We start from the raw sequence: 11861 nt of genomic DNA on the forward strand, positions 1-11861 counted from the left end.
CACCAACCTTCTTAGAGCAGACATGGAGTGGGCTCAGGCAGACTCCCAGTGTGGTAGTCACAGATTGGTGGAGTGTGGCTTTGGGATCCATCTCAAGAAGCCTCCAGCTCTGCTCCTTGAGGAGTCACTATTTGGGCTGAAGATGGGCTGAGAACAGAGGCATCTTTTCTTGCAGACGCTCAATGGCCACGAGGGGGCCGTGAAGTGTCTATACTTCGACCAGTGGCATCTCCTGTCGGGAAGCACTGATGGCCTGGTCATGGCCTGGAGCATGGTGGGAAAGTACGAACGGTGCCTCATGGCCTTCAAGCATCCAAAGTAGGTGCTCAGGACACCCTGGCTAGGTCCCTGTCCCCAACCCCAATTTTCCCATCAGAACCTAGACTTCACTCTTTAGATCAGTCCCCACTGCTCTCTGCTGACCCTCTTGCCTCTGCTCCTCACCCATTTCCACTTTCCTTTTCTTCCATCTGTTGCCCAATATAGTCACCCCCTCTCCTGCCCTCCCTTATTTCTCTTAAGAAACAACAATACACAGTATGTTTTCACTGCAGATTTTGAGAAGTTATTGAAAATTTACACTTACGGCACATGTGACAAATTTTATCTGTTACCTACCAAACTTAGGAATATTGGCGGAACTGTCCCTCAGTGATGCCAGGTCCAGTAAACTTAAATTCTTGGAATTTTGTGGTTGCGAAAGCTTAAAATGACCCAGGTGCCCAAGGTTTAAAAATAACTAATGGCTTAAAGAAGGAGCTCCCTTAAAGCCTGTGGGCTCAATTCTATTCCGGGACAGCAAATGGATTTCATTTTGCCTTTCCAATCCCAGTTTAGTGATGGTGCCTGCTTGGATCCAATTAAGAAGTACTCCGAGGTTATCTAAGCTTATTTGGAAAGGGCATTGTGGTCAATGGTTAATGGTTAATGGTTCTGCCATAATCGTGGGTTTACAGACTGCTCTATGCCACTCTTGTACTGCACGCATATTGCTTCTTCCCCTGAGCGCATTATAAGAGACGCCAGGAAGCTAAGTGCTATCCTAATTCACTGAGAGAGTGAATGGGTCTTCCAGAAGGATCTGTCAGTTATTTAATGAAATATGGTCCTAGATTTCCTTGTACCCTCACAGAAACCTCTTTTTTAAAATTAATTTTTAAATTTTTAAAAAAGGTTTTATATTGGAGTATAGTTGATTAACAATGTGATAGTTTCAGGTGCATAGCAAAGGGACTCAGCCATACATATATATGTACCCATTCTCCCCAAACTCCCTTCCCATCCAGGTTACCACATAACATTGAGCAGAGTTCCTTGTGCTATACAATAGGCCCTATTTGGTTATCCACAGGAACTTCTTGAGCAGGCAGACTGGCTCTGTGGGCAGTAGAGGGGGATATGGGCCTATATGTGTATGTTCTATATCTGGGGTGTATAACTGCATTGTTGACAGGTGGGTAGTATCAGGAAGGGCCAGTGTTCAGTGATTTAGTCAACCCTTGGGTGATTATCGATAAACCTCTCAGCATTTATCATCTGGCTTGTCCAAACTTGACCTCAAGGAGGGACTCAAACTTTGTGATGTCACATTAAAATGGTAACGCTAGGTTTTTAAAACCTTCCAAGCATGATTCAGTAGGATTTAATTTAGTTATTGGAAGATAATTGTTTCTAGCAAACTCAGCAGTGTGTTCACCATTTCATCAAGCCCATTCTACTAATACCTCAGTTATGAGACCTTCTTAAACCATTCCCACTTCCACTGAATGACAGCCCAACATACCATCCACATTGGCGCTTGATGCCTTGCACACATACAGCAAATCCATAGACAGTTATAGTACATTTGGAAGACATGGGCAGTGTTCTCATTTGTAGGGCCCTTTCTCCCACTCATCTGTAGCAGTACTGTGTATATATTGTTATATATATACAGTTGTTAATGTCTTACTCTTTGTGATCCCATGGACTGTAGCAAGTCCTGTCTTCACCTGTCCTTCACCATCTCCCAGAGTTTGTTCAAACTCATGTCCATTAAGTCGGTGATGCCATCCAATCATCTCATCTTCTGTTGTCCCCTTCACCTCCTGCCCTCAACCTTTCCCAGCCTCAGGGTCTTTTCCAGTGACTCAATTCTTTGCATCAGGTGGCCAAAGGATTGGAGCTTCAGTTTCAGCATCAGTCCTTCCAATGGATATTCAGGGTTGATTTCTTTTAGGATTGACTGGTTTGATCTTGCTGGGCAGTTTGATCTCCTTGGTGGGTAGTTTAACTGGACATAATGAAGTGCTGAGAAAGCAAATTCATGCTATTGATTTGTACAAAGAAGCCAAATTATTAATTTACTGCAAGAAATATTATTATCAAGTACACTGAACACCTGCATTCCATTAAATGTATACATTGTAAATTTATATATATTATATAATATATTTAATACATTAAATATATATATTTATATATTATATATAACATTTTAATATATATTAAGTAAATTGAATATATTTATGACTTAAAAATTAAGATAATTCACATGACATAAAATTCACCATTTCATGGTGTACAATTGAATGTTTTTTAGTATATCCATAATATTATGTAGCCATTCCCACTATCTAATTACACAATATTTCCATCAGTCAGTAGTAATGTCCTCTGTTTCATTTCTGATTTTAGTAATTTGAATTTTATCTCTTATTTTTTGGGAGCAGTCTAAGCAAAGATTTTATAATTGTTATATCTCCTTGGTAAATTCACACTTTTATCATTATTATGTAATGTTCTTTTTTTGTCTCCATTAACAATTTTGTCTAAAAGTCTATTTTGTGTGATATTTGTATAGACACTGTGGTGCTCCTTTGGCAAGGAGTATCTTTTTTTTCCCACTGTTTCACTTTCAACATATTTGTGTCTTTGAATCTACAGTGAGCCTCCTGTAGGCAGCATTTAGTTGGATCGTGTTTTTAACCATTTCTCCCAATGTCTGCCTTTTAATGGAAGAATTTAATCTATTTACATTAAGTGCAAAACAAACTTAACTCTACCATTTGGCTCTTTGTTTTTCTTTTCTTTGTTGTTGTTGTTGTTGTTCGTTTGTTTCATTTCTCAACTCTTCTACTGTGGTCTTTTTGGGTGTTGAATGGATATTTAGATATTAACAGTGTACCATTTTAATTCTGTCATCACATTTTTACTATATATTTTTGAATTACTTTATTAGTGGTTTCCCTTGGATTGCTGCAAGCCTTTGGTTATTTTCCAGAGTTCCAAATAGTTGATTCTGACAGTTTTTGCCGATTTTTTCATTGCTTTTATGAAAGGATGGAATTTTGGAGGTCCTTTGAACTCCACCATTTTCACTGACATCACCTTCTGCAGTGGTTTTTTTTTTTTTTTTTTTTGATCAAGGAGGGACAAAGAAAGAGACAAGTGACATTTCTAGGGCAGAGAGAAAATATGAAAGGAGACTGGATTATGCCATAACCATGAAAACCACTGTTGTGTGAGGTATGGGCTTAGTTTTTAAAATACCTTGATTGATTTAATCCCGACAGGAATCCTCTGAAGCAGTTCCCCTTCTCATGGAAGAGAAAACTGAAGACTGAGAGGTTATTTTCTCAAGTTTATACAGTCAGTAAGAGGTCCGATCAGGTTTTGATCCCAGATTTTCTGATCCCAAAGTCTGTACTTTAAATCACCAGGCTATAATGGTATATAGGCTGACCCACCAAATGTCACAGGAACCCACGAGAAGTGTAGGCTCAGCTCAGCAAGATCCAAAGAGACACACAAGGAGGCAAACCCTTCAATCACAAGGCATCTCTCCCAGTGCTGGATTCGCCATAGGTGGACTGAGGTGCACTTAGGGCACCAATAAAGTTATTGCATTTTCATCTCGGGAAAAAATGAGAACTTTGTTGAACTTTCTTACATGTATTTTATACCTTAGATTTATTATCTGTCTATCCATCTGTTCATGTATTCATCACTTGATACCTCAAGCCACATTGGGTTCTTTCCTGTTCTTTGAATGTCTTCTGTGTTTCAAAGTCTTTGTTATTTTTGTTTTGCTAGTTGTTGGAGCCTTGAAAAGTCTCAGTATGACTCTGGTACCTTGGTCACCTTGGAATCTGACCAAGTCCAGATGATATGTGGTGAATGTCATTCTTTTATTTATTTTTTAACTTTTTATTTTATATTGAAGCATAAGGGTCAGACATGACTTAGCAACTAAACAACAACAAAAACATAGCTGATTAGCAATGTTGAGATGGTTTCAGGTGCACAACAGAGCAACTCAGTTGTATATAGAGAACGTGTATACATGTGTTCTCCCCCCAAACTCCCCTCCCACCCAGGCTGCCACATAACATTAAGCAAAGCTCCCTGTGCTATACAGTAGGTCCTTGTTGGTTATCCATTTAAAATAGAGCAGTGTGTACTTGCCCATCCCAACTCCCTATGTTGGATATCATAGTTTTAACATACCTTAGCAATGATCATACACTGAAACATGAGCCAACATTCACTTTTGTCATATTTATTGAGGACCCACTATGGGACTGGGCCATATGCTGGGTGCTGGGCGTGCAAAGGTGAATAAGACAAGTGTTGTACCCAAGAGGATCTGACAATATACTGGAAGTCTATGTATATGAGTGGGGTGAGAGGACCAGTGGAGATGAGAGATGGCTTTATGGAGAAAGTAACATATGAATGTGGCCATGGATGGACTTGGATGGGTGGAGGTGGCAGAGATTGATGGACCTGCTTTGCACACGAGGTCTAAGAAATTGGTGACATCAAGTTCCATTTTTCAGTAGCATTAATAGCAGTGGGGTAATGGCACTTCTCAGATCTGAATACTCCACTTATCTGGAGCCCAGCTAGGACCCAACTGTTGTCAGGGGGATTTCGTTAGAGGCATTTATCTAAATCTTCTCCCGATCCCCTCCTCTTCTCCTGCTGGTAATCACAAAAGAGAGCTCAAAAATCTCAGCTGCTGGGTACAGTTTTCCTATGGGATGTTTCACTGAAAGAATGAAAGCCACTAATTTAAGGACCAAGAGAACCTGCTCAAATACCAGGTTTTTGCTTATTATAAAGATAACCATTTTCCCGTCTGTTTTTTCTTTATTTATATAATAATGCTACTTTTTAAAAGATTCAAAACGTCAAATAATTCTGAGCATGACATTTGTAGACATCTGATAGCTAGAAATCAAATTGTAAGAGAGAAGCACAGTCATCTATATATCTGACCAAAAAAAAAAAAAAATCTTGACATAAGCCCTTTTGTTTTTCTGCTTTGTGGTGCTGTGACCAAGTTGTAGGAACAGTAACTGCAGAGTGAGGGGAGAGAGTACAGTTGTGTCTTGAGGGTTAATGGTTTACATCCAGAATCACAAAATGATGGCAAACATCACTTCAAGGACAGTCATGAGCACCCCCCTTCCAACCACACACCAAACTCCCTAACTGCAGACACATCCGAGTGGTTCGCTGGAAGGTGGGTACTGCCCGTCACTCTGTTCCCTTCCAGGGAGGTTCTCCACGTGGCCCTTCTCTTCCTCCGGGTCATCAGTGCTTGTGCCGATGGCAAGATCCGCATTTACAATTTCCTAAACGGGAACTGTCTGAAGGTGATGAAAGCCAATGGCAGAGGTGATCCTGTGCTGTCCTTCTTTATTCAGGGCAACAGGTGGGTGGTCGGTGTGGCGGTCAGGGTCCTGAGTGAGTCTGTTTAGATGGTTTCTTTTTCCCTCCTCTGGGACACTGGCCCTGGATTTGCTGGCAGCAGGAGAGCACAGGTTGTGCTCACTTGTAGTTTGGGTCGCGGTGGATGATGGGCTCAGGGGCTCATTTGTTCCCAGGGTCAGATCTGATCATGTGATGGGCATGATACAGCTCTGCCGCAGGGACCTGGTTCTGCCAACAGGCAGCCTCCACCTGCCCCCTGATCCCGTGTCCAGCCTGAGTGCTCCTCAGCTCCCTGTGTCTCGTTTCTGATGCAAAGAGACTTGCAGGAGGGTTGGGATGGCATTGGCAGGTGGCCCATGTCCAGTGGGGCAGAACTGAGCAGAGGTGTGTGTAGGTGTGCTCGAGGTGTGTGCTCAAGAGGTGTGTGCTCAGTCGCTTAGTCATGTCTTATTCTTTGTGACCCCATGAACTGTAGCCTGCCAGGCTCCTCTGTCCATGGGATTTTCCAGGCAAGAATACTAGAGTAGGTAGCTCTTCCCTTCTCCAGGGAGCAGAGGAGTTTACAGAAACAGAACCATGGTAGCACTAATTGAATATAGCACTGTGTTGTTATATGCTAGGTTCACATGATATTATGTAAAAATACCCAACTAGACTTTTAAATTCTAGCACAGGCTCACTTGAGACATCACCTAGTTGCTCTGGACTATTTTGCCTTCCTTCTGCGTAATAAGGCTCAATAAATGAATACTCTTCCAGTCATGAAGTCAGAAAACCATAAAGAGAGGTCACCTCTGACCTTCTTCTCATTTGTGACATCCAAAGAGAGACGTCAGCTTGAGTAAAAATGAGTCTGAAAGATTTCTAACTGGGATGGTTCCCTGATTCCATTCCAGCGTATCCTACCATAACCAGTCACTTGTATGGAGAGTTTATGCTGACTGTGACAGTCTTAAAATTACAGCCTTTCAGAGCAGAAAGGAGCCTGCACACAGCATTTCCCTCTCTTGTTTACAGTTATAGGCGACCTAGGAGCCAGGGTTGGGGAGTAGCGCCCTGTGAGTGCTGCGAACCCCAGGAACAGTGGGTGGGAGGTAATGTTGGGGGTCCTGGGTTCAGGGGGGATTAGGGAATATGGAAACCCTCCTGCTTTCCAAATACAAATGTCCTGTCTGGACATAGAGTGTGCAGAGAGATCCTGGAGTGATGGAGTGAAGGTCGGGGTGGAAGGTCAGCGAGGGCTTGAAGACCTCCCCCATTAGAGAGCTTTCTCATCCCATCATGACAATAGACATGCGGCATTTGGATGCTGTGCTTAAAAAAGGAGTGAACTTCCAGACATCTGTGTGCAGAGTAGCTAAGCTTTCTGCCTCGGGTACCTAGGTCCTTAGCACTTACTCCAGGAAGAGAAATTCACTTAAAAATGTTTTAACTTGAGAAGTGAAGTAATCAGGACATGTGTGCTTTGCTCACAACTCATTTTTAAAGAAAACCGCTACAGAGCTAATGAGTTCTGCTGCACGGCCTGCTGCCTTTCTCCGCTCTAGACCCTGCAACAACCTACACCACCTTGTTTGTGTGGTCATTTCCCCAGCACTGATCTCTTGGTGCAGGATCCAATGGGACAGTAGTCCTAATGCATGTTTGGGAGCTGGGGCAATGGCAGCCTCCACGTTCCTTTTAAGGGTGTGTGGGATCTTAGCTCCCTGACCAGTGATTGGACCCGCTCCCCATCACTGGGGGGTGGAGTCTTAACCACTGGACTACCAGGGAAGTCCCCTTTTGTGGGCAGTCATGTTGCTTTGGTTCCAGGATGGTGATCAACACGGAGAGCAACATCCTCCTCTTCCAGTTTGAGAATATCAAGTGGCAGTACTCAGTGGAGCGAACCAAACAAAAGAAGAAGGACAGAGAGGAGGACAGGGAAGAAAACAGCTTTGCAGAAGTCCTCTCCAAGTCTAGCACCCAGGTCTACAGTCCAAGGGATTCTGTGTCCAGCAAGCAGACAGCCCAGGAGTCCCTATTAAGCAAACCTCCCAGGTCCCGCATCTTCCTGAGGGCATCCAGATTACCTACAGGTGAGACAGCTGAATCCAGGCAGCCTCTGTGGTATCCTTTGGAGCAGGCAAGGGGCTGCCAGGACCAGCTTCTTTGTGGGATATTTTGGCCAGTGGTTTCTTAATGATGTACATCCTAGTTCTTTAGGGCAGGTGGGAACCGTTCTCTTTGTTATGACAATCTAACAGGCAGCTCAAGGGAAGCTGCTTATTTTCAAGGCCTAATTTCCAAATGTATTAGACTCTCTCTACAGGAGGTGACACTAGCCCTTCATACTTGCCATTTAAATAAGAAACAAGCTACCAACACCCTCCTCCATGCCCTTGATCCAAACACACGTTGCTGTTATGTTAGTTGCTCTGTCGTGTCCCACCCCATGGACTGTAGACTGCCAGGCTCCTCTGTCCTTGGGATTCCCTAGGCAAGAATACTGGAGTGGGTTGGCATTCCCTTCTCCAGGGGATCTTCCCAACCCAGGGATTAACCCTGCATCTCTAGTGTGTCCTGCTTGGCAGGTGGATTCTTTACCACTGAGCCATCTGGGAAGCCACTTTCCAAACATATAGTTCATGATTCACTTTCCAAATATATAGTACATGATTATTTCCGTAGGACAGAGACGAGGTATATTGCGCTCTTCTCTCTAGACCTCTGGTCGATAACATGCGTACCTGGAAAATACTAGATCAATAGATCACCTCCAAGCATATTATACCACAAATGATCAGCTAGGACAGAGCACTAGAAATTTCGGATAACACTTAAAGCTTGATAATCAGTAGGAAATCAGGTTGGCGGGGGCAGTCAGCAGGTGACCTAGATGGACCTTTGGTTCCAGGTGACTGCCTAGCTTCAAGGAACAAGAAACATCAAACAATAAAGTGATAATTTGTGTGAAGATCAGTTGAATTATCAGCTATGCCCCCAGTAGTCATCCTTGATTGAATCACAGAATTACTACAGTTTCCTCCTCAATCTTAATTTAGGCGTGTTAATGGAGACACCTCCAAGTCCAGGAAAGCCAAAGTCACCCTGGAAAGATGGCAGGAAGAGACCCGGTTCTCAGGAAGCAAACAGCATGGGTGCCGAGCAGGAGAATTTGGAAGCAAAACCCGTTGTCGCCGGAGATCAGAAGACGGGTGATCCTTTATTCTGAATCAGTGTGACAGGATTCAATCCCTCTTTCTCTCTCTGTTCAGTCCAGTTTTTCACCAGGCCAATAACTTTGCTTATCTTTGATTCAGACAGATAAAATGCCCAGCTTCTCCTAAGAGTGACTGGTATTGGTTTAGTGACTGTCTTCCCCTAATCGTCCCCTACTAACTTGAGGCCACACAGAAAAGTGTGAAAGTGTTTAGTCACTCAGTCGTGTCAGATTCTCTGCCACTCCATGGCCGTAGCCTGCCAGGCTCCTCTGTCCATGTGATTTCCTGGCAAGAATACTGGAGTGTGTTGCCATTTCATTCTTCAAGGGATCTTCCCCACCCAGGGATCAAACCTGCTTCTCCTGCATTGGCAGGCAGATTCTTTACCACTGAGCCACCAGTGTGCTAGAATGAATCTCTTGTCCTTATCAGTGGCTTTTGGACCTGTTATCATTCAAAACATTTTGGGATCTCCTGTTCAGGAGTTGCTTTTTGGCCACGTGATAGTTTCCATTTTGCAGTGGAGACATATTTTTTGAAGGCAGTTTTGATTCTAAGAAACATCCAAAGACCTTTTGGAATCAAATTTGATTATAATAAAGTGGAGATCAAGCTTTGCTATACAACTTTTATTTAAAAATCTATGTATGTTACTAAAAATTTATGGGCTTCCCAGGTGGTGCTAGTGGTAAAGAACCTGCCTGCCAGTGCAGGAGATGTAAGAGACGAGAGTTCGTTCCCTGGGTCGGGAAGATCCCCTGGAGGAGGGCATGGCAACCCATTCCAGTATTCTTGCCTGGAAAATCGCATGGACAGAGGGGCCTAGTGGGCTACTGTTCATAGGGTTGCAAAGAGTTGGGCATGACTGAGCAACTAACACTTCACTAAAAAATTTATAAGGCCCATAAATGGGGTATGAAGTTCATTCCCACAGGGGAATTTCAAGAATGTGTGGAACATAACAGATGTTCCTTCTAAAATATGTATATCTAGATGTTAATGCACACTTGGACACAAATACTAGCATATCTGTTAAAAGCTCATGTTAAATATGTTGTGATTGCTCCTCTCATAAGAGGATTTTTGCTCACATGATGGTGGTGTGTCGCTGGCTGGGCAACAGTGAAATTAGTCTGCATAATAGAATGGATTTAATTTTCATGCATGAGTATTTAATGGTTCTCATGGAACACTGATTTGCTTTTCTTTTCTGTTTTTGGAAAAAGCAGATGATGTGGAGAAATTACCAAAACAAAGGTATCTGGGAATTTCGGGAGACTTGATCAGTCGCTCAAAGAAGTCCTGGAGCATTCCCATGTCGCCTGACCAGTTCCTCCTGACCGTGACCGCCCTGCAGAAAGCCCATAATTCTGGGGAGTTTGCCTATCCCCGGAGGCCCCAGGCCCAGATCATCGATGTCTGGGGACCTTCCATTCCATACCAAAGGAAGGTCCTGAGTTTGAAGGGCCAAGAGGTCCAACAAGCAGTTGACCAACTGAGATTCAGCACTCCTCCCATAGAAGTGAAGCAGACCAGTATTCCCCTCAAAATCCAGAAGCTTCGGCCCAACCTGAAGAAGTCTGTACACGGCCCCCGAGTGCAGTCCACCATCCCCCAGCCGGTGCTTATCCGCCCCAGGTTCCGTGGTGGCTTGAAAGGCGAAGACCTGGCGACCAGTTCAACTGACGGAGTGCGCAGCTTCAGCCCCTTAACCAGCATGCAGGTCATCAAGCCAAACCGCATGCTGGCTCCGCCCACGGCCCCGGCAGCCCAGGCTGCCAAGAAAGAACGGCCCCGCCTCTACTCTGCCCTCGACCCCTTACGAGTGAACACAGAGTTCATGCTGCTGACTGTGAAGGAGCAGAAAGAATATGGGGAGGCCAGGATGAAAGAGTTTCAGGCCATAAAGCCAGTTGGAGTGGTCGATCCAGAAAAGGCCAGCAGAGCTTCATGGATCAGGAAGATCAAAGGCCTGCCCATCGACAACTTCACGAAGGAGGGGAAAACCGCGGCCCCTGAACTTGGTCAAAATGTGTTTATTTGAACCAGTCTTGGGAAATTACAGGGTCTTATAATAAACAGGAAACCAAGTAGATGTTGATATTTGGCCTCTTTTGTTTTGTTTGTTTTCAACTGTTCCCTGGCAATTATCATGGGGACTCTTTATTATCTTCCTATAAGTCAAAGAACTGATACTTATCAAAGTAAGAAAACAAGAGACTAAGAGAGATTGGTTTCTGTATTCCCACTGAAAACCATTCACTGAGATGCATGGAAACCCTGTTTCATTGATGGGGGATGAAGAAGTGGTTTTTGGAAATTTAATACCACTCATTGCTACCAATTTCCTGTGTCATTTCTTTTAGCAAATGGACCAAAGGGATTATATCAGAATCGTGCACTGGAGTCCCCTGGTGTTTTCATACAGAAGCCTGATGAAGCACAGTAAGTTCAATTAAGGATCAAAAAGGAGCCCTCAAATTGTGTTTCCTCAGGGCTGACTCCTAGGGAGAAGAATTAATATGCCAGCAAATTTGGAAAACTCAGCAGTGGCCACAGGACTGGAAAAGGTCAGTTTTCATTCCAATCCCAAAGAGAGGAAATGCCAAAGAATGCTCAAACTACTGCACAACTGCACTCATCTCACACACTAGCAAAGTAATGCTCAAAATTCTCCAAGCCAGGCTTCAACAGTATGTAAACCATGAACTTCCAGATGTTCAAGCTGGTTTTAGAAAAGGCAGAGGAACCAGAGATCCAACTGCCAACATCTGTTGGCTTATCGAAAAAGCAAGAGAGTTCCAGAAAAACATCTACTGCTTTATTGACTACACCAAAGCCTTTGACTGTGTGGATCTCAACAAACTGTGGAAAATTCTTAAAGAGATAACAGACCACCTGACCTGCCTCCTGAGAAATCTGTATGCAGGTCAAGAAGCAACAGTTAGAACTAGACAT

At 43.6% G+C, this 11861-nt stretch overlaps 1 protein-coding gene across 1 annotated transcript in view; it reads left to right on the forward strand.

Moving 5' to 3' along the window:
* Nucleotides 1-11425, forward strand: part of CDRT1 (CMT1A duplicated region transcript 1) — a 30825-nt gene extending 19400 nt beyond the window's left edge. The window contains exons 10-14 of the mRNA XM_043474727.1: nt 176-318; nt 5543-5701; nt 7513-7778; nt 8745-8897; nt 10133-11425. Coding sequence (XP_043330662.1) covers nt 176-318; nt 5543-5701; nt 7513-7778; nt 8745-8897; nt 10133-10947 — 1536 coding nt within the window. The 3' untranslated portion in view covers nt 10948-11425. The remainder of the gene's footprint in view (nt 1-175; nt 319-5542; nt 5702-7512; nt 7779-8744; nt 8898-10132) is intronic.
* The last annotated feature ends 436 nt before the right edge of the window (nt 11426-11861 follow it).

The sequence above is a fragment of the Cervus canadensis genome, chromosome 1 (genome assembly GCF_019320065.1).
Source record: "Cervus canadensis isolate Bull #8, Minnesota chromosome 1, ASM1932006v1, whole genome shotgun sequence".
NCBI classification, from domain to species: Eukaryota; Metazoa; Chordata; class Mammalia; order Artiodactyla; family Cervidae; genus Cervus; species Cervus canadensis.